Raw genomic sequence first — 20232 nt, forward strand, 5'->3', positions numbered from 1 at the left:
TTGGACGGTGCGCCATCGCCGTTGGCAGACGCGAGTAGCCGTCCTCTCTCGCCACCCCGGGAGCGTCACGGGCCGTGCAGAGCGGCCACGATCGAGCCTCCGACCGGCCGCGTGGTCCCGCCCACCGCACCTCGCGTACGTGCCTTGTCTCGCCGTCGCCGTTGGAACAGCGCCATCGCCGTCGGACGGGGTGCCATCGCCGTTGGCAGACGCGAGTAGCCGTCCTCTCTCGCCACCCCGGGAGCATCACGGGCCGTGCAGAGCGGCCACGACCGAGCCTCCGACCGGCCGCGTGGTCCCGCCCACCGCACCTCGCGTACGTGCCTTGTCTCGCCGTCGCCGTTGGAGCAGCGCCAACGCCGTTGGACGGTGCGCCATCGCCGTTGGCAGACGCGAGTAGCCGTCCTCTCTCGCCACCCCGGGAGCGTCACGGGCCGTGCAGAGCGGCCTCGATCGAGCCTCCGACCGGCCGCGTGGTCCCGCCCACCGCACCTCGCGTACGTGCCTTGTCTCGCCGTCGCCGTTGGAGCAGCGCCAACGCCGTTGGACGGTGCGCCATCGCCGTTGGCAGACGCGAGTAGCCGTCCTCTCTCGCCACCCCGGGAGCGTCACGGGCCGTGCAGAGCGGCCGCGATCGAGCCTCCGACCGGCCGCGTGGTCCCGCCCACCGCACCTCGCGTACGTGCCTTGTCTCGCCGTCGCCGTTGGAGCAGCGCTGTCGCCGTTGGATCAGCGCCATCGCCGTTGGCAGACGCGAGTAGCCGTCCTCTCTCGCCACCCCGGGAGCGTCACGGGCCGTGCAGAGCGGCCACGATCGAGCCTCCGACCGGCCGCGTGGTCCCGCCCACCGCACCTCGCGTACGTGCCTTGTCTCGCCGTCGCCGTTGGAGCAGCGCTGTCGCCGTCGGATGGGGTGCCATCGCCGTTGGCAGACGCGAGTAGCCGTCCTCTCTCGCCACCCCGGGAGCGTCACGGGCCGTGCAGAGCGGCCACGATCGAGCCTCCGACCGGCCGCGTGGTCCCGCCCACCGCACCTCGCGTACGTGCCTTGTCTCGCCGTCGCCGTTGGATCAGCGCCAACGCCGTTGGAGCAGCGCCATCGCCGTCGGACGGGGTGCCATCGCCGTTGGCAGACGCGAGTAGCCGTCCTCTCTCGCCACCCCGGGAGCATCACGGGCCGTGCAGAGCGGCCACGACCGAGCCTCCGACCGGCCGCGTGGTCCCGCCCACCGCACCTCGCGTACGTGCCTTGTCTCGCCGTCGCCGTTGGAGCAGCGCCAACGCCGTTGGACGGTGCGCCATCGCCGTTGGCAGACGCGAGTAGCCGTCCTCTCTCGCCACCCCGGGAGCGTCACGGGCCGTGCAGAGCGGCCGCGATCGAGCCTCCGACCGGCCGCGTGGTCCCGCCCACCGCACCTCGCGTACGTGCCTTGTCTCGCCGTCGCCGTTGGATCAGCGCCAACGCCGTTGGACGGTGCGCCATCGCCGTTGGCAGACGCGAGTAGCCGTCCTCTCTCGCCACCCCGGGAGCGTCACGGGCCGTGCAGAGCGGCCGCGATCGAGCCTCCGACCGGCCGCGTGGTCCCGCCCACCGCACCTCGCGTACGTGCCTTGTCTCGCCGTCGCCGTTGGAGCAGCGCCAACGCCGTTGGACGGTGCGCCATCGCCGTTGGCAGACGCGAGTAGCCGTCCTCTCTCGCCACCCCGGGAGCGTCACGGGCCGTGCAGAGCGGCCACGATCGAGCCTCCGACCGGCCGCGTGGTCCCGCCCACCGCACCTCGCGTACGTGCCTTGTCTCGCCGTCGCCGTTGGAGCAGCGCCAACGCCGTTGGACGGTGCGCCATCGCCGTTGGCAGACGCGAGTAGCCGTCCTCTCTCGCCACCCCGGGAGCGTCACGGGCCGTGCAGAGCGGCCACGATCGAGCCTCCGACCGGCCGCGTGGTCCCGCCCACCGCACCTCGCGTACGTGCCTTGTCTAGCCGTCGCCGTTGGATCCGCGCCAACGCCGTTGGACGGTGCGCCATCGCCGTTGGCAGACGCGAGTAGCCGTCCTCTCTCGCCACCCCGGGAGCGTCACGGGCCGTGCAGAGCGGCCTCGATCGAGCCTCCGACCGGCCGCGTGGTCCCGCCCACCGCACCTCGCGTACGTGCCTTGTCTCGCCGTCGCCGTTGGATCAGCGCCAACGCCGTCGGACGGGGTGCCATCGCCGTTGGCAGACGCGAGTAGCCGTCCTCTCTCGCCACCCCGGGAGCGTCACGGGCCGTGCAGAGCGGCCTCGACCGAGCCTCCGACCGGCCGCGTGGTCCCGCCCACCGCACCTCGCGTACGTGCCTTGTCTCGCCGTCGCCGTTGGAGCAGCGCCATCGCCGTCGGACGGTGCGCCATCGCCGTTGGCAGACGCGAGTAGCCGTCCTCTCTCGCCACCCCGGGAGCGTCACGGGCCGTGCAGAGCGGCCTCGATCGAGCCTCCGACCGGCCGCGTGGTCCCGCCCACCGCACCTCGCGTACGTGCCTTGTCTCGCCGTCGCCGTTGGAGCAGCGCTGTCGCCGTTGGATCAGCGCCATCGCCGTCGGACGGGGTGCCATCGCCGTTGGCAGACGCGAGTAGCCGTCCTCTCTCGCCACCCCGGGAGCGTCACGGGCCGTGCAGAGCGGCCACGATCGAGCCTCCGACCGGCCGCGTGGTCCCGCCCACCGCACCTCGCGTACGTGCCTTGTCTCGCCGTCGCCGTTGGAGCAGCGCCATCGCCGTCGGATGGGGTGCCATCGCCGTTGGCAGACGCGAGTAGCCGTCCTCTCTCGCCACCCCGGGAGCGTCACGGGCCGTGCAGAGCGGCCACGACCGAGCCTCCGACCGGCCGCGTGGTCCCGCCCACCGCACCTCGCGTACGTGCCTTGTCTAGCCGTCGCCGTTGGAGCAGCGCCAACGCCGTTGGACGGTGCGCCATCGCCGTCTGACGGGGTGCCATCGCCGTTGGCAGACGCGAGTAGCCGTCCTCTCTCGCCACCCCGGGAGCGTCACGGGCCGTGCAGAGCGGCCACGATCGAGCCTCCGACCGGCCGCGTGGTCCCGCCCACCGCACCTCGCGTACGTGCCTTGTCTCGCCGTCGCCGTTGGAGCAGCGCTGTCGCCGTTGGAGCAGCGCCATCGCCGTCTGACGGGGTGCCATCGCCGTTGGCAGACGCGAGTAGCCGTCCTCTCTCGCCACCCCGGGAGCGTCACGGGCCGTGCAGAGCGGCCGCGATCGAGCCTCCGACCGGCCGCGTGGTCCCGCCCACCGCACCTCGCGTACGTGCCTTGTCTCGCCGTCGCCGTTGGAGCAGCGCCATCGCCGTCGGATGGGGTGCCATCGCCGTTGGCAGACGCGAGTAGCCGTCCTCTCTCGCCACCCCGGGAGCGTCACGGGCCGTGCAGAGCGGCCGCGATCGAGCCTCCGACCGGCCGCGTGGTCCCGCCCACCGCACCTCGCGTACGTGCCTTGTCTCGCCGTCGCCGTTGGAGCAGCGCTGTCGCCGTTGGAGCAGCGCCATCGCCGTCTGACGGGGTGCCATCGCCGTTGGCAGACGCGAGTAGCCGTCCTCTCTCGCCACCCCGGGAGCGTCACGGGCCGTGCAGAGCGGCCACGATCGAGCCTCCGACCGGCCGCGTGGTCCCGCCCACCGCACCTCGCGTACGTGCCTTGTCTCGCCGTCGCCGTTGGAGCAGCGCTGTCGCCGTTGGAGCAGCGCCATCGCCGTCTGACGGGGTGCCATCGCCGTTGGCAGACGCGAGTAGCCGTCCTTTCTCGCCACCCCGGGAGCGTCACGGGCCGTGCAGAGCGGCCGCGATCCAGCCTCCGACCGGCCGCGTGGTCCCGCCCACCGCACCTCGCGTACGTGCCTTGTCTCGCCGTCGCCGTTGGAGCAGCGCTGTCGCCGTTGGAGCAGCGCCATCGCCGTCGGACGGGGTGCCATCGCCGTTGGCAGACGCGAGTAGCCGTCCTCTCTCGCCACCCCGGGAGCGTCACGGGCCGTGCAGAGCGGCCGCGATCGAGCCTCCGACCGGCCGCGTGGTCCCGCCCACCGCACCTCGCGTACGTGCCTTGTCTCGCCGTCGCCGTTGGAGCAGCGCTGTCGCCGTTGGAGCAGCGCCATCGCCGTCGGACGGGGTGCCATCGCCGTTGGCAGACGCGAGTAGCCGTCCTCTCTCGCCATCCCCGGAGCGTCACGGGCCGTGCAGAGCGGCCACGATCGAGCCTCCGACCGGCCGCGTGGTCCCGCCCACCGCACCTCGCGTACGTGCCTTGTCTCGCCGTCGCCGTTGGAGCAGCGCCGTCGCCGTCGGACGGTGCGCCATCGCCGTTGGCAGACGCGAGTAGCCGTCCTCTCTCGCCACCCCGGGAGCGTCACGGGCCGTGCAGAGCGGCCACGATCGAGCCTCCGACCGGCCGCGTGGTCCCGCCCACCGCACCTCGCGTACGTGCCTTGTCTCGCCGTCGCCGTTGGAGCAGCGCCAACGCCGTTGGAGCAGCGCCAACGCCGTTGGACGGTGCGCCATCGCCGTTGGCAGACGCGAGTAGCCGTCCTCTCTCGCCACCCCGGGAGCGTCACGGGCCGTGCAGAGCGGCCACGATCGAGCCTCCGACCGGCCGCGTGGTCCCGCCCACCGCACCTCGCGTACGTGCCTTGTCTCGCCGTCGCCGTTGGAGCAGCGCCAACGCCGTTGGAGCAGCGCCAACGCCGTTGGACGGTGCGCCATCGCCGTTGGCAGACGCGAGTAGCTGTCCTCTCTCGCCACCCCGGGAGCGTCACGGGCCGTGCAGAGCGGCCACGATCGAGCCTCCGACCGGCCGCGTGGTCCCGCCCACCGCACCTCGCGTACGTGCCTTGTCTCGCCGTCGCCGTTGGATCAGCGCCAACGCCGTTGGACGGTGCGCCATCGCCGTTGGCAGACGCGAGTAGCCGTCCTCTCTCGCCACCCCGGGAGCGTCACGGGCCGTGCAGAGCGGCCGCGATCGAGCCTCCGACCGGCCACGTGGTCCCGCCCACCGCACCTCGCGTACGTGCCTTGTCTCGCCGTCGCCGTTGGAGCAGCGCCAACGCCGTTGGACGGTGCGCCATCGCCGTTGGCAGACGCGAGTAGCCGTCCTCTCTCGCCACCCCGGGAGCGTCACGGGCCGTGCAGAGCGGCCTCGATCGAGCCTCCGACCGGCCGCGTGGTCCCGCCCACCGCACCTCGCGTACGTGCCTTGTCTCGCCGTCGCCGTTGGATCAGCGCCAACGCCGTTGGAGCAGCGCCATCGCCGTCGGACGGGGTGCCATCGCCGTTGGCAGACGCGAGTAGCCGTCCTCTCTCGCCACCCCGGGAGCATCACGGGCCGTGCAGAGCGGCCACGACCGAGCCTCCGACCGGCCGCGTGGTCCCGCCCACCGCACCTCGCGTACGTGCCTTGTCTCGCCGTCGCCGTTGGAGCAGCGCCAACGCCGTTGGACGGTGCGCCATCGCCGTTGGCAGACGCGAGTAGCCGTCCTCTCTCGCCACCCCGGGAGCGTCACGGGCCGTGCAGAGCGGCCACGATCGAGCCTCCGACCGGCCGCGTGGTCCCGCCCACCGCACCTCGCGTACGTGCCTTGTCTCGCCGTCGCCGTTGGAGCAGCGCCAACGCCGTTGGACGGTGCGCCATCGCCGTTGGCAGACGCGAGTAGCCGTCCTCTCTCGCCACCCCGGGAGCGTCTCGGGCCGTGCAGAGCGGCCACGATCGAGCCTCCGACCGGCCGCGTGGTCCCGCCCACCGCACCTCGCGTACGTGCCTTGTCTCGCCGTCGCCGTTGGAGCAGCGCCAACGCCGTTGGACGGTGCGCCATCGCCGTTGGCAGACGCGAGTAGCCGTCCTCTCTCGCCACCCCGGGAGCGTCACGGGCCGTGCAGAGCGGCCGCGATCGAGCCTCCGACCGGCCGCGTGGTCCCGCCCACCGCACCTCGCGTACGTGCCTTGTCTCGCCGTCGCCGTTGGAGCAGCGCCAACGCCGTTGGACGGTGCGCCATCGCCGTTGGCAGACGCGAGTAGCCGTCCTCTCTCGCCACCCCGGGAGCGTCACGGGCCGTGCAGAGCGGCCACGATCGAGCCTCCGACCGGCCGCGTGGTCCCGCCCACCGCACCTCGCGTACGTGCCTTGTCTCGCCGTCGCCGTTGGAGCAGCGCCAACGCCGTTGGACGGTGCGCCATCGCCGTTGGCAGACGCGAGTAGCCGTCCTCTCTCGCCACCCCGGGAGCGTCACGGGCCGTGCAGAGCGGCCACGATCGAGCCTCTGACCGGCCGCGTGGTCCCGCCCACCGCACCTCGCGTACGTGCCTTGTCTCGCCGTCGCCGTTGGATCAGCGCCAACGCCGTTGGAGCAGCGCCAACGCCGTTGGACGGTGCGCCATCGCCGTTGGCAGACGCGAGTAGCCGTCCTCTCTCGCCACCCCGGGAGCGTCACGGGCCGTGCAGAGCGGCCACGATCGAGCCTCCGACCGGCCGCGTGGTCCCGCCCACCGCACCTCGCGTACGTGCCTTGTCTCGCCGTCGCCGTTGGAGCAGCGCCAACGCCGTTGGACGGTGCGCCATCGCCGTTGGCAGACGCGAGTAGCCGTCCTCTCTCGCCACCCCGGGAGCGTCACGGGCCGTGCAGAGCGGCCACGATCGAGCCTCCGACCGGCCGCGTGGTCCCGCCCACCGCACCTCGCGTACGTGCCTTGTCTCGCCGTCGCCGTTGGATCAGCGCCAACGCCGTTGGACGGTGCGCCATCGCCGTTGGCAGACGCGAGTAGCCGTCCTCTCTCGCCACCCCGGGAGCGTCACGGGCCGTGCAGAGCGGCCGCGATCGAGCCTCCGACCGGCCGCGTGGTCCCGCCCACCGCACCTCGCGTACGTGCCTTGTCTCGCGGTCGCCGTTGGAGCAGCGCCAACGCCGTTGGAGCAGCGCCAACGCCGTTGGACGGTGCGCCATCGCCGTTGGCAGACGCGAGTAGCCGTCCTCTCTCGCCACCCCGGGAGCGTCACGGGCCGTGCAGAGCGGCCGCGATCGAGCCTCCGACCGGCCGCGTGGTCCCGCCCACCGCACCTCGCGTACGTGCCTTGTCTCGCCGTCGCCGTTGGAGCAGCGCCAACGCCGTTGGAGCAGCGCCAACGCCGTTGGACGGTGCGCCATCGCCGTTGGCAGACGCGAGTAGCCGTCCTCTCTCGCCACCCCGGGAGCGTCACGGGCCGTGCAGAGCGGCCACGATCGAGCCTCCGACCGGCCGCGTGGTCCCGCCCACCGCACCTCGCGTACGTGCCTTGTCTCGCCGTCGCCGTTGGAGCAGCGCCATCGCCGTCGGACGGTGCGCCATCGCCGTTGGCAGACGCGAGTAGCCGTCCTCTCTCGCCACCCCGGGAGCGTCACGGGCCGTGCAGAGCGGCCACGATCCAGCCTCCGACCGGCCGCGTGGTCCCGCCCACCGCACCTCGCGTACGTGCCTTGTCTCGCCGTCGCCGTTGGAGCAGCGCTGTCGCCGTTAGAGCAGCGACATCGCCGTCGGACGGTGCGCCATCGCCGTTGGCAGACGCGAGTAGCCGTCCTCTCTCGCCACCCCGGGAGCGTCACGGGCCGTGCAGAGCGGCCACGATCGAGCCTCCGACCGGCCGCGTGGTCCCGCCCACCGCACCTCGCGTACGTGCCTTGTCTCGCCGTCGCCGTTGGAGCAGCGCCAACGCCGTTGGAGCAGCGCCATCGCCGTCGGACGGGGTGCCATCGCCGTTGGCAGACGCGAGTAGCCGTCCTCTCTCGCCACCCCGGGAGCATCACGGGCCGTGCAGAGCGGCCGCGATCGAGCCTCCGACCGGCCGCGTGGTCCCGCCCACCGCACCTCGCGTACGTGCCTTGTCTCGCCGTCGCCGTTGGAGCAGCGCCATCGCCGTCGGATGGGGTGCCATCGCCGTTGGCAGACGCGAGTAGCCGTCCTCTCTCGCCACCCCGGGAGCGTCACGGGCCGTGCAGAGCGGCCGCGATCGAGCCTCCGACCGGCCGCGTGGTCCCGCCCACCGCACCTCGCGTACGTGCCTTGTCTCGCCGTCGCCGTTGGAGCAACGCCAACGCCGTTGGAGCAGCGCCAACGCCGTTGGACGGTGCGCCATCGCCGTTGGCAGACGCGAGTAGCGGTCCTCTCTCGCCACCCCGGGAGCGTCACGGGCCGTGCAGAGCGGCCACGACCGAGCCTCCGACCGGCCGCGTGGTCCCGCCCACCGCACCTCGCGTACGTGCCTTGTCTCGCCGTCGCCGTTGGAGCAGCGCCATCGCCGTCGGATGGGGTGCCATCGCCGTTGGCAGACGCGAGTAGCCGTCCTCTCTCGCCACCCCGGGAGCGTCACGGGCCGTGCAGAGCGGCCACGATCGAGCCTCCGACCGGCCGCGTGGTCCCGCCCACCGCACCTCGCGTACGTGCCTTGTCTCGCCGTCGCCGTTGGATCAGCGCCAACGCCGTTGGACGGTGCGCCATCGCCGTTGGCAGACGCGAGTAGCCGTCCTCTCTCGCCACCCCGGGAGCGTCACGGGCCGTGCAGAGCGACCTCGATCGAGCCTCCGACCGGCCGCGTGGTCCCGCCCACCGCACCTCGCGTACGTGCCTTGTCTCGCCGTCGCCGTTGGAGCAGCGCCAACGCCGTTGGACGGTGCGCCATCGCCGTTGGCAGACGCGAGTAGCCGTCCTCTCTCGCCACCCCGGGAGCGTCACGGGCCGTGCAGAGCGGCCACGATCGAGCCTCCGACCGGCCGCGTGGTCCCGCCCACCGCACCTCGCGTACGTGCCTTGTCTCGCCGTCGCCGTTGGAGCAGCGCCAACGCCGTTGGAGCAGCGCCATCGCCGTCGGACGGGGTGCCATCGCCGTTGGCAGACGCGAGTAGCCGTCCTCTCTCGCCACCCCGGGAGCATCACGGGCCGTGCAGAGCGGCCACGACCGAGCCTCCGACCGGCCGCGTGGTCCCGCCCACCGCACCTCGCGTACGTGCCTTGTCTCGCCGTCGCCGTTGGATCAGCGCCAACGCCGTTGGACGGTGCGCCATCGCCGTTGGCAGACGCGAGTAGCCGTCCTCTCTCGCCACCCCGGGAGCTTCACGGGCCGTGCAGAGCGGCCACGATCGAGCCTCCGACCGGCCGCGTGGTCCCGCCCACCGCACCTCGCGTACGTGCCTTGTCTCGCCGTCGCCGTTGGAGCAGCGCTGTCGCCGTTGGAGCAGCGCCATCGCCGTTGGACGGTGCGCCATCGCCGTTGGCAGACGCGAGTAGCCGTCCTCTCTCGCCACCCCGGGAGCGTCACGGGCCGTGCAGAGCGGCCTCGATCGAGCCTCCGACCGGCCGCGTGGTCCCGCCCACCGCACCTCGCGTACGTGCCTTGTCTAGCCGTCGCCGTTGGAGCAGCGCCAACGCCGTTGGACGGTGCGCCATCGCCGTCTGACGGGGTGCCATCGCCGTTGGCAGACGCGAGTAGCCGTCCTCTCTCGCCACCCCGGGAGCGTCACGGGCCGTGCAGAGCGGCCGCGATCGAGCCTCCGACCGGCCGCGTGGTCCCGCCCACCGCACCTCGCGTACGTGCCTTGTCTCGCCGTCGCCGTTGGATCAGCGCCAACGCCGTTGGACGGTGCGCCATCGCCGTTGGCAGACGCGAGTAGCCGTCCTCTCTCGCCACCCCGGGAGCGTCACGGGCCGTGCAGAGCGGCCACGATCGAGCCTCCGACCGGCCGCGTGGTCCCGCCCACCGCACCTCGCGTACGTGCCTTGTCTCGCCGTCGCCGTTGGTGCCGTCGCCGTTGGAGCAGTGCCATCGCCGTCGGACGGTGCGCCATCGCCGTTGGCAGACGCGAGTAGCCGTCCTCTCTCGCCACCCCGGGAGCGTCACGGGCCGTGCAGAGCGGCCGCGATCGAGCCTCCGACCGGCCGCGTGGTCCCGCCCACCGCACCTCGCGTACGTGCCTTGTCTCGCCGTCGCCGTTGGAGCAGCGCTGTCGCCGTTGGAGCAGCGCCATCGCCGTCGGACGGGGTGCCATCGCCGTTGGCAGACGCGAGTAGCCGTCCTCTCTCGCCACCCCGGGAGCGTCACGGGCCGTGCAGAGCGGCCGCGATCGAGCCTCCGACCGGCCGCGTGGTCCCGCCCACCGCACCTCGCGTACGTGCCTTGTCTCGCCGTCGCCGTTGGAGCAGCGCTGTCGCCGTTGGAGCAGCGCCATCGCCGTCGGACGGGGTGCCATCGCCGTTGGCAGACGCGAGTAGCCGTCCTCTCTCGCCATCCCCGGAGCGTCACGGGCCGTGCAGAGCGGCCACGATCGAGCCTCCGACCGGCCGCGTGGTCCCGCCCACCGCACCTCGCGTACGTGCCTTGTCTCGCCGTCGCCGTTGGAGCAGCGCCGTCGCCGTCGGACGGTGCGCCATCGCCGTTGGCAGACGCGAGTAGCCGTCCTCTCTCGCCACCCCGGGAGCGTCACGGGCCGTGCAGAGCGGCCGCGATCCAGCCTCCGACCGGCCGCGTGGTCCCGCCCACCGCACCTCGCGTACGTGCCTTGTCTCGCCGTCGCCGTTGGAGCAGCGCTGTTGCCGTTAGAGCAGCGACATCGCCGTCGGACGGTGCGCCATCGCCGTTGGCAGACGCGAGTAGCCGTCCTCTCTCGCCACCCCGGGAGCATCACGGGCCGTGCAGAGCGGCCACGATCGAGCCTCCGACCGGCCGCGTGGTCCCGCCCACCGCACCTCGCGTACGTGCCTTGTCTCGCCGTCGCCGTTGGAGCAGCGCCATCGCCGTCGGACGGGGTGCCATCGCCGTTGGCAGACGCGAGTAGCCGTCCTTTCTCGCCACCCCGGGAGCGTCACGGGCCGTGCAGAGCGGCCACGATCGAGCCTCCGACCGGCCGCGTGGTCCCGCCCACCGCACCTCGCGTACGTGCCTTGTCTCGCCGTCGCCGTTGGAGCAGCGCCATCGCCGTCGGACGGTGCGCCATCGCCGTTGGCAGACGCGAGTAGCCGTCCTCTCTCGCCACCCCGGGAGCGTCACGGGCCGTGCAGAGCGGCCGCGATCGAGCCTCCGACCGGCCGCGTGGTCCCGCCCACCGCACCTCGCGTACGTGCCTTGTCTCGCCGTCGCCGTTGGAGCAGCGCTGTCGCCGTTAGAGCAGCGACATCGCCGTCGGACGGTGCGCCATCGCCGTTGGCAGACGCGAGTAGCCGTCCTCTCTCGCCACCCCGGGAGCGTCACGGGCCGTGCAGAGCGGCCGCGATCGAGCCTCCGACCGGCCGCGTGGTCCCGCCCACCGCACCTCGCGTACGTGCCTTGTCTCGCCGTCGCCGTTGGAGCAGCGCCATCGCCGTCGGACGGTGCGCCATCGCCGTTGGCAGACGCGAGTAGCCGTCCTCTCTCGCCACCCCGGGAGCGTCACGGGCCGTGCAGAGCGGCCGCGATCCAGCCTCCGACCGGCCGCGTGGTCCCGCCCACCGCACCTCGCGTACGTGCCTTGTCTCGCCGTCGCCGTTGGCGCCGTCGCCGTTGGAGCAGCGCCATCGCCGTCGGACGGGGTGCCATCGCCGTTGGCAGACGCGAGTAGCCGTCCTTTCTCGCCACCCCGGGAGCGTCACGGGTCGTGCAGAGCGGCCACGATCGAGCCTCGTGTAGGCTCCCTGTTACACTTCTGGCCGACGATCTTCGAGACCTCGAGCGAGTGCCGGCGACCCAATCAAAGGTCCATACGTTGGAGCAGCGCCATCGCCGTTGGACGGTGCGCCATCGCCGTTGGCAGACGCGAGTAGCCGTCCTCTCTCGCCACCCCGGGAGCGTCACGGGCCGTGCAGAGCGGCCACGATCGAGCCTCCGACCGGCCGCGTGGTCCCGCCCACCGCACCTCGCGTACGTGCCTTGTCTCGCCGTCGCCGTTGGAACAGCGCCATCGCCGTCGGACGGGGTGCCATCGCCGTTGGCAGACGCGAGTAGCCGTCCTCTCTCGCCACCCCGGGAGCGTCACGGGCCGTGCAGAGCGGCCACGACCGAGCCTCCGACCGGCCGCGTGGTCCCGCCCACCGCACCTCGCGTACGTGCCTTGTCTCGCCGTCGCCGTTGGATCAGCGCCAACGCCGTTGGACGGTGCGCCATCGCCGTTGGCAGACGCGAGTAGCCGTCCTCTCTCGCCACCCCGGGAGCGTCACGGGCCGTGCAGAGCGGCCGCGATCGAGCCTCCGACCGGCCGCGTGGTCCCGCCCACCGCACCTCGCGTACGTGCCTTGTCTCGCCGTCGCCGTTGGAGCAGCGCCAACGCCGTTGGACGGTGCGCCATCGCCGTTGGCAGACGCGAGTAGCCGTCCTCTCTCGCCACCCCGGGAGCGTCACGGGCCGTGCAGAGCGGCCGCGATCGAGCCTCCGACCGGCCGCGTGGTCCCGCCCACCGCACCTCGCGTACGTGCCTTGTCTCGCCGTCGCCGTTGGAGCAGCGCTGTCGCCGTTGGATCAGCGCCATCGCCGTTGGACGGTGCGCCATCGCCGTTGGCAGACGCGAGTAGCCGTCCTCTCTCGCCACCCTGGGAGCGTCACGGGCCGTGCAGAGCGGCCGCGATCGAGCCTCCGACCGGCCGCGTGGTCCCGCCCACCGCACCTCGCGTACGTGCCTTGTCTCGCCGTCGCCGTTGGAGCAGCGCCAACGCCGTTGGACGGTGCGCCATCGCCGTTGGCAGACGCGAGTAGCCGTCCTCTCTCGCCACCCCGGGAGCGTCACGGGCCGTGCAGAGCGGCCACGATCGAGCCTCCGACCGGCCGCGTGGTCCCGCCCACCGCACCTCGCGTACGTGCCTTGTCTCGCCGTCGCCGTTGGAGCAGCGCTGTCGCCGTTGGATCAGCGCCATCGCCGTTGGACGGTGCGCCATCGCCGTTGGCAGACGCGAGTAGCCGTCCTCTCTCGCCACCCCGGGAGCGTCACGGGCCGTGCAGAGCGGCCGCGATCGAGCCTCCGACCGGCCACGTGGTCCCGCCCACCGCACCTCGCGTACGTGCCTTGTCTCGCCGTCGCCGTTGGAGCAGCGCCAACGCCGTTGGACGGTGCGCCATCGCCGTTGGCAGACGCGAGTAGCCGTCCTCTCTCGCCACCCCGGGAGCGTCACGGGCCGTGCAGAGCGGCCTCGATCGAGCCTCCGACCGGCCGCGTGGTCCCGCCCACCGCACCTCGCGTACGTGCCTTGTCTCGCCGTCGCCGTTGGAGCAGCGCCATCGCCGTCGGACGGTGCGCCATCGCCGTTGGCAGACGCGAGTAGCCGTCCTCTCTCGCCACCCCGGGAGCGTCACGGGCCGTGCAGAGCGGCCTCGATCGAGCCTCCGACCGGCCGCGTGGTCCCGCCCACCGCACCTCGCGTACGTGCCTTGTCTCGCCGTCGCCGTTGGAGCAGCGCTGTCGCCGTTGGATCAGCGCCATCGCCGTCGGACGGGGTGCCATCGCCGTTGGCAGACGCGAGTAGCCGTCCTCTCTCGCCACCCCGGGAGCTTCACGGGCCGTGCAGAGCGGCCACGATCGAGCCTCCGACCGGCCGCGTGGTCCCGCCCACCGCACCTCGCGTACGTGCCTTGTCTCGCCGTCGCCGTTGGAGCAGCGCTGTCGCCGTTGGAGCAGCGCCATCGCCGTTGGACGGTGCGCCATCGCCGTTGGCAGACGCGAGTAGCCGTCCTCTCTCGCCCCCCCGGGAGCGTCACGGGCCGTGCAGAGCGGCCTCGATCGAGCCTCCGACCGGCCGCGTGGTCCCGCCCACCGCACCTCGCGTACGTGCCTTGTCTAGCCGTCGCCGTTGGAGCAGCGCCAACGCCGTTGGACGGTGCGCCATCGCCGTTGGCAGACGCGAGTAGCCGTCCTCTCTCGCCACCCCGGGAGCGTCACGGGCCGTGCAGAGCGGCCACGATCGAGCCTCCGACCGGCCGCGTGGTCCCGCCCACCGCACCTCGCGTACGTGCCTTGTCTAGCCGTCGCCGTTGGATCCGCGCCAACGCCGTTGGACGGTGCGCCATCGCCGTTGGCAGACGCGAGTAGCCGTCCTCTCTCGCCACCCCGGGAGCGTCACGGGCCGTGCAGAGCGGCCTCGATCGAGCCTCCGACCGGCCGCGTGGTCCCGCCCACCGCACCTCGCGTACGTGCCTTGTCTCGCCGTCGCCGTTGGATCAGCGCCAACGCCGTCGGACGGGGTGCCATCGCCGTTGGCAGACGCGAGTAGCCGTCCTCTCTCGCCACCCCGGGAGCGTCACGGGCCGTGCAGAGCGGCCTCGACCGAGCCTCCGACCGGCCGCGTGGTCCCGCCCACCGCACCTCGCGTACGTGCCTTGTCTCGCCGTCGCCGTTGGAGCAGCGCCATCGCCGTCGGACGGTGCGCCATCGCCGTTGGCAGACGCGAGTAGCCGTCCTCTCTCGCCACCCCGGGAGCGTCACGGGCCGTGCAGAGCGGCCTCGATCGAGCCTCCGACCGGCCGCGTGGTCCCGCCCACCGCACCTCGCGTACGTGCCTTGTCTCGCCGTCGCCGTTGGAGCAGCGCTGTCGCCGTTGGATCAGCGCCATCGCCGTCGGACGGGGTGCCATCGCCGTTGGCAGACGCGAGTAGCCGTCCTCTCTCGCCACCCCGGGAGCGTCACGGGCCGTGCAGAGCGGCCACGATCGAGCCTCCGACCGGCCGCGTGGTCCCGCCCACCGCACCTCGCGTACGTGCCTTGTCTCGCCGTCGCCGTTGGAGCAGCGCTGTCGCCGTTGGAGCAGCGCCATCGCCGTTGGACGGTGCGCCATCGCCGTTGGCAGACGCGAGTAGCCGTCCTCTCTCGCCACCCCGGGAGCGTCACGGGCCGTGCAGAGCGGCCTCGATCGAGCCTCTGACCGGCCGCGTGGTCCCGCCCACCGCACCTCGCGTACGTGCCTTGTCTAGCCGTCGCCGTTGGAGCAGCGCCAACGCCGTTGGACGGTGCGCCATCGCCGTCTGACGGGGTGCCATCGCCGTTGGCAGACGCGAGTAGCCGTCCTCTCTCGCCACCCCGGGAGCGTCACGGGCCGTGCAGAGCGGCCGCGAGCGAGCCTCCGACCGGCCGCGTGGTCCCGCCCACCGCACCTCGCGTACGTGCCTTGTCTCGCCGTCGCCGTTGGATCAGCGCCAACGCCGTTGGACGGTGCGCCATCGCCGTTGGCAGACGCGAGTAGCCGTCCTCTCTCGCCACCCCGGGAGCGTCACGGGCCGTGCAGAGCGGCCACGATCGAGCCTCCGACCGGCCGCGTGGTCCCGCCCACCGCACCTCGCGTACGTGCCTTGTCTCGCCGTCGCCGTTGGAGCAGCGCCGTCGCCGTTGGACGGTGCGCCATCGCCGTTGGCAGACGCGAGTAGCTGTCCTCTCTCGCCACCCCGGGAGCGTCACGGGCCGTGCAGAGCGGCCGCGATCGAGCCTCCGACCGGCCGCGTGGTCCCGCCACCGCACCTCGCGTACGTGCCTTGTCTCGCCGTCGCCGTTGGAGCAGCGCTGTCGCCGTTGGAGCAGCGCCATTGCCGTCGGACGGGGTGCCATCGCCGTTGGCAGACGCGAGTAGCCGTCCTTTCTCGCCACCCCGGGAGCGTCACGGGCCGTGCAGAGCGGCCGCGATCGAGCCTCCGACCGGCCGCGTGGTCCCGCCCACCGCACCTCGCGTACGTGCCTTGTCTCGCCGTCGCCGTTGGAGCAGCGCCGTCGCCGTCGGACGGGGTGCCATCGCCGTTGGCAGACGCGAGTAGCCGTCCTCTCTCGCCACCCCGGGAGCGTCACGGGCCGTGCAGAGCGGCCACGATCGAGCCTCCGACCGGCCGCGTGGTCCCGCCCACCGCACCTCGCGTACGTGCCTTGTCTCGCCGTCGCCGTTGGAGCAGCGCCGTCGCCGTCGGACGGGGTGCCATCGCCGTTGGCAGACGCGAGTAGCCGTCCTCTCTCGCCACCCCGGGAGGGTCACGGGCCGTGCAGAGCGGCCGCGATCGAGCCTCCGACCGGCCGCGTGGTCCCGCCCACCGCACCTCGCGTACGTGCCTTGTCTCGCCGTCGCCGTTGGAGCAGCGCCATCGCCGTCGGATTGGGTGCCATCGCCGTTGGCAGACGCGAGTAGCCGTCCTCTCTCGCCACCCCGGGAGCGTCACGGGCCGTGCGGAGCGGCCACGATCGAGCCTCCGACCGGCCGCGTGGTCCCGCCCACCGCACCTCGCGTACGTGCCTTGTCTCGCCGTCGCCGTTGGAGCAACGCCAACGCCGTTGGACGGTGCGCCATCGCCGTTGGCAGACGCGAGTAGCCGTCCTCTCTCGCCACCCCGGGAGCTTCACGGGCCGTGCAGAGCGGCCACGATCGAGCCTCCGACCGGCCGCGTGGTCCCGCCCACCGCACCTCGCGTACGTGCCTTGTCTCGCCGTCGCCGTTGGAGCAGCGCCGTCGCCGTTGGACGGTGCGCCATCGCCGTTGGCAGACGCGAGTAGCTGTCCTCTCTCGCCACCCCGGGAGCGTCACGGGCCGTGCAGAGCGGCCGCGAGCGAGCCTCCGACCGGCCGCGTGGTCCCGCCCACCGCACCTCGCGTACGTGCCTTGTCTCGCCGTCGCCGTTGGATCAGCGCCAACGCCGTTGGACGGTGCGCCATCGCCGTTGGCAGACGCGAGTAGCCGTCCTCTCTCGCCACCCCGGGAGCGTCACGGGCCGTGCAGAGCGGCCGCGATCGAGCCTCCGACCGGCCGCGTGGTCCCGCCACCGCACCTCGCGTACGTGCCTTGTCTCGCCGTCGCCGTTGGAGCAGCGCTGTCGCCGTTGGAGCAGCGCCATTGCCGTCGGACGGGGTGCCATCGCCGTTGGCAGACGCGAGTAGCCGTCCTTTCTCGCCACCCCGGGAGCGTCACGGGCCGTGCAGAGCGGCCGCGATCGAGCCTCCGACCGGCCGCGTGGTCCCGCCCACCGCACCTCGCGTACGTGCCTTGTCTCGCCGTCGCCGTTGGAGCAGCGCCGTCGCCGTCGGACGGGGTGCCATCGCCGTTGGCAGACGCGAGTAGCCGTCCTCTCTCGCCACCCCGGGAGCGTCACGGGCCGTGCAGAGCGGCCACGATCGAGCCTCCGACCGGCCGCGTGGTCCCGCCCACCGCACCTCGCGTACGTGCCTTGTCTCGCCGTCGCCGTTGGAGCAGCGCCGTCGCCGTCGGACGGGGTGCCATCGCCGTTGGCAGACGCGAGTAGCCGTCCTCTCTCGCCACCCCGGGAGGGTCACGGGCCGTGCAGAGCGGCCGCGATCGAGCCTCCGACCGGCCGCGTGGTCCCGCCCACCGCACCTCGCGTACGTGCCTTGTCTCGCCGTCGCCGTTGGAGCAGCGCCATCGCCGTCGGATTGGGTGCCATCGCCGTTGGCAGACGCGAGTAGCCGTCCTCTCTCGCCACCCCGGGAGCGTCACGGGCCGTGCGGAGCGGCCACGATCGAGCCTCCGACCGGCCGCGTGGTCCCGCCCACCGCACCTCGCGTACGTGCCTTGTCTCGCCGTCGCCGTTGGAGCAACGCCAACGCCGTTGGACGGTGCGCCATCGCCGTTGGCAGACGCGAGTAGCCGTCCTCTCTCGCCACCCCGGGAGCGTCACGGGCCGTGCAGAGCGGCCACGACCGAGCCTCCGACCGGCCGCGTGGTCCCGCCCACCGCACCTCGCGTACGTGCCTTGTCTCGCCGTCGCCGTTGGATCAGCGCCAACGCCGTTGGACGGTGCGCCATCGCCGTTGGCAGACGCGAGTAGCCGTCCTCTCTCGCCACCCCGGGAGCGTCACGGGCCGTGCAGAGCGGCCACGATCGAGCCTCCGACCGGCCGCGTGGTCCCGCCCACCGCACCTCGCGTACGTGCCTTGTCTCGCCGTCGCCGTTGGAGCAGCGCCATCGCCGTCGGATGGGGTGCCATCGCCGTTGGCAGACGCGAGTAGCCGTCCTCTCTCGCCACCCCGGGAGCGTCACGGGCCGTGCAGAGCGGCCGCGATCGAGCCTCCGACCGGCCGCGTGGTCCCGCCCACCGCACCTCGCGTACGTGCCTTGTCTCGCCGTCGCCGTTGGAGCAGCGCTGTCGCCGTTGGAGCAGCGCCAACGCCGTTGGACGGTGCGCCATCGCCGTTGGCAGACGCGAGTAGCGGTCCTCTCTCGCCACCCCGGGAGCGTCACGGGCCGTGCAGAGCGGCCACGACCGAGCCTCCGACCGGCCGCGTGGTCCCGCCCACCGCACCTCGCGTACGTGCCTTGTCTCGCCGTCGCCGTTGGAGCAGCGCCATCGCCGTCGGATGGGGTGCCATCGCCGTTGGCAGACGCGAGTAGCCGTCCTCTCTCGCCACCCCGGGAGCGTCACGGGCCGTGCAGAGCGGCCACGATCGAGCCTCCGACCGGCCGCGTGGTCCCGCCCACCGCACCTCGCGTACGTGCCTTGTCTCGCCGTCGCCGTTGGAGCAGCGCCAACGCCGTTGGACGGTGCGCCATCGCCGTTGGCAGACGCGAGTAGCCGTCCTCTCTCGCCACCCCGGGAGCGTCACGGGCCGTGCAGAGCGACCTCGATCGAGCCTCCGACCGGCCGCGTGGTCCCGCCCACCGCACCTCGCGTACGTGCCTTGTCTCGCCGTCGCCGTTGGATCAGCGCCAACGCCGTTGGACGGTGCGCCATCGCCGTTGGCAGACGCGAGTAGCCGTCCTCTCTCGCCACCCCGGGAGCGTCACGGGCCGTGCAGAGCGGCCACGATCGAGCCTCCGACCGGCCGCGTGGTCCCGCCCACCGCACCTCGCGTACGTGCCTTGTCTCGCCGTCGCCGTTGGAGCAGCGCCAACGCCGTTGGAGCAGCGCCATCGCCGTCGGACGGGGTGCCATCGCCGTTGGCAGACGCGAGTAGCCGTCCTCTCTCGCCACCCCGGGAGCGTCACGGGCCGTGCAGACCGGCCACGACCGAGCCTCCGACCGGCCGCGTGGTCCCGCCCACCGCACCTCGCGTACGTGCCTTGTCTCGCCGTCGCCGTTGGATCAGCGCCAACGCCGTTGGACGGTGCGCCATCGCCGTTGGCAGACGCGAGTAGCCGTCCTCTCTCGCCACCCCGGGAGCGTCACGGGCCGTGCAGAGCGGCCACGATCGAGCCTCCGACCGGCCGCGAGGTCCCGCCCACCGCACCTCGCGTACGTGCCTTGTCTCGCCGTCGCCGTTGGAGCAGCGCTGTCGCCGTTGGATCAGCGCCATCGCCGTTGGCAGACGCGAGTAGCCGTCCTCTCTCGCCACCCCGGGAGCGTCACGGGCCGTGCAGAGCGGCCTCGATCGAGCCTCCGACCGGCCGCGTGGTCCCGCCCACCGCACCTCGCGTACGTGCCTTGTCTCGCCGTCGCCGTTGGATCAGCGCCAACGCCGTTGGACGGTGCGCCATCGCCGTTGGCAGACGCGAGTAGCCGTCCTCTCTCGCCACCCCGGGAGCGTCACGGGCCGTGCAGAGCGGCCGCGATCGAGCCTCCGACCGGCCGCGTGGTCCCGCCCACCGCACCTCGCGTACGTGCCTTGTCTCGCCGTCGCCGTTGGAGCAGCGCCATCGCCGTTGGACGGTGCGCCATCGCCGTTGGCAGACGCGAGTAGCCGTCCTCTCTCGTCTATATAGCGCGGCGCGCAGAGAGTGACACAATCTCTGCCGAGTGACGACACACATCAGACACACCCGCTCCTAGCCATCTCTAGGGGGTCTGGCCATCCCGCTGAAGGGGGGTTGGATAGGTAGGTAGCAATTGCGAAGTTGGCAATCGCCTGGCGAGCGGCGGGCGCGGCACCCGCGCCGGTCGTCGCACCCGCACCAGCAAGTGTGTCGGCGAGTTGGAGCGCGGAGCAGCTGCAGCAGCTCCGCGACACGCACGGGCGCGTGCTCCGAACTCATTCATGGCGCTGCGGGCTCGGCGGCGGCAGTAGAGGAGGGGCCGAGGGACTATACCCCCCCACCCCTGTCGAGGGCTAGTCTTGGGCAGTCAGGACCATACCCCCGGCCGACCATACAACACCCCGCGCAAAAGTTGGACCCCGCCCCCTCCGCCGCCCCTTTGCTTTGCGCTTGGGCGCGGTGGAGCGGCCAGTCATCGTCTCAAACGCACCAGCGACCGGGGAGGGGCAGGGGGGGTTGTTCAGCCAAGTCTCGTGCTGGAGGCACCCCTAAGTAGGTCCGTCGCAACCTCCCCCGATTCGGGGCTGCCACCGCAGCGCCCTATGAG

The 20232-nt window shown here is 72.7% G+C and overlaps 3 protein-coding genes across 3 annotated transcripts; 2 read left to right on the top strand and 1 right to left on the bottom strand.

The window, feature by feature from the left end:
- Positions 1–3222: 3222 nt before the first annotated feature.
- On the bottom strand, positions 3223–3957 carry EMIHUDRAFT_241864 (hypothetical protein; the record flags this gene model as incomplete). The annotated part of the gene is made up of 1 exon (XM_005773102.1): positions 3223–3957. The coding sequence occupies one exon, from the start codon at positions 3955–3957 to the stop codon at positions 3223–3225; it is 735 nt and encodes a 244-aa protein (XP_005773159.1).
- Positions 3958–4494: 537 nt separating this feature from the next.
- Positions 4495–13584, top strand: EMIHUDRAFT_56869 (hypothetical protein; the record flags this gene model as incomplete). The annotated part of the gene is made up of 3 exons (XM_005773103.1): positions 4495–4670; positions 5689–5789; positions 13325–13584. Coding segments are annotated over 3 exons (537 nt in total), but the record flags the coding sequence as incomplete, so codon positions are not given.
- A 4117-nt stretch (positions 13585–17701) lies between these two features.
- Positions 17702–20231, top strand: EMIHUDRAFT_75171 (hypothetical protein; the record flags this gene model as incomplete). The annotated part of the gene is made up of 4 exons (XM_005773104.1): positions 17702–17871; positions 18327–18427; positions 18733–18990; positions 20182–20231. Coding segments are annotated over 4 exons (579 nt in total), but the record flags the coding sequence as incomplete, so codon positions are not given.
- Position 20232: the final 1 nt, after the last annotated feature.

This window comes from Emiliania huxleyi (assembly GCF_000372725.1).
Source record: "Emiliania huxleyi CCMP1516 unplaced genomic scaffold EMIHUscaffold_345, whole genome shotgun sequence".
NCBI classification, from domain to species: domain Eukaryota; phylum Haptophyta; order Isochrysidales; family Noelaerhabdaceae; genus Emiliania; species Emiliania huxleyi.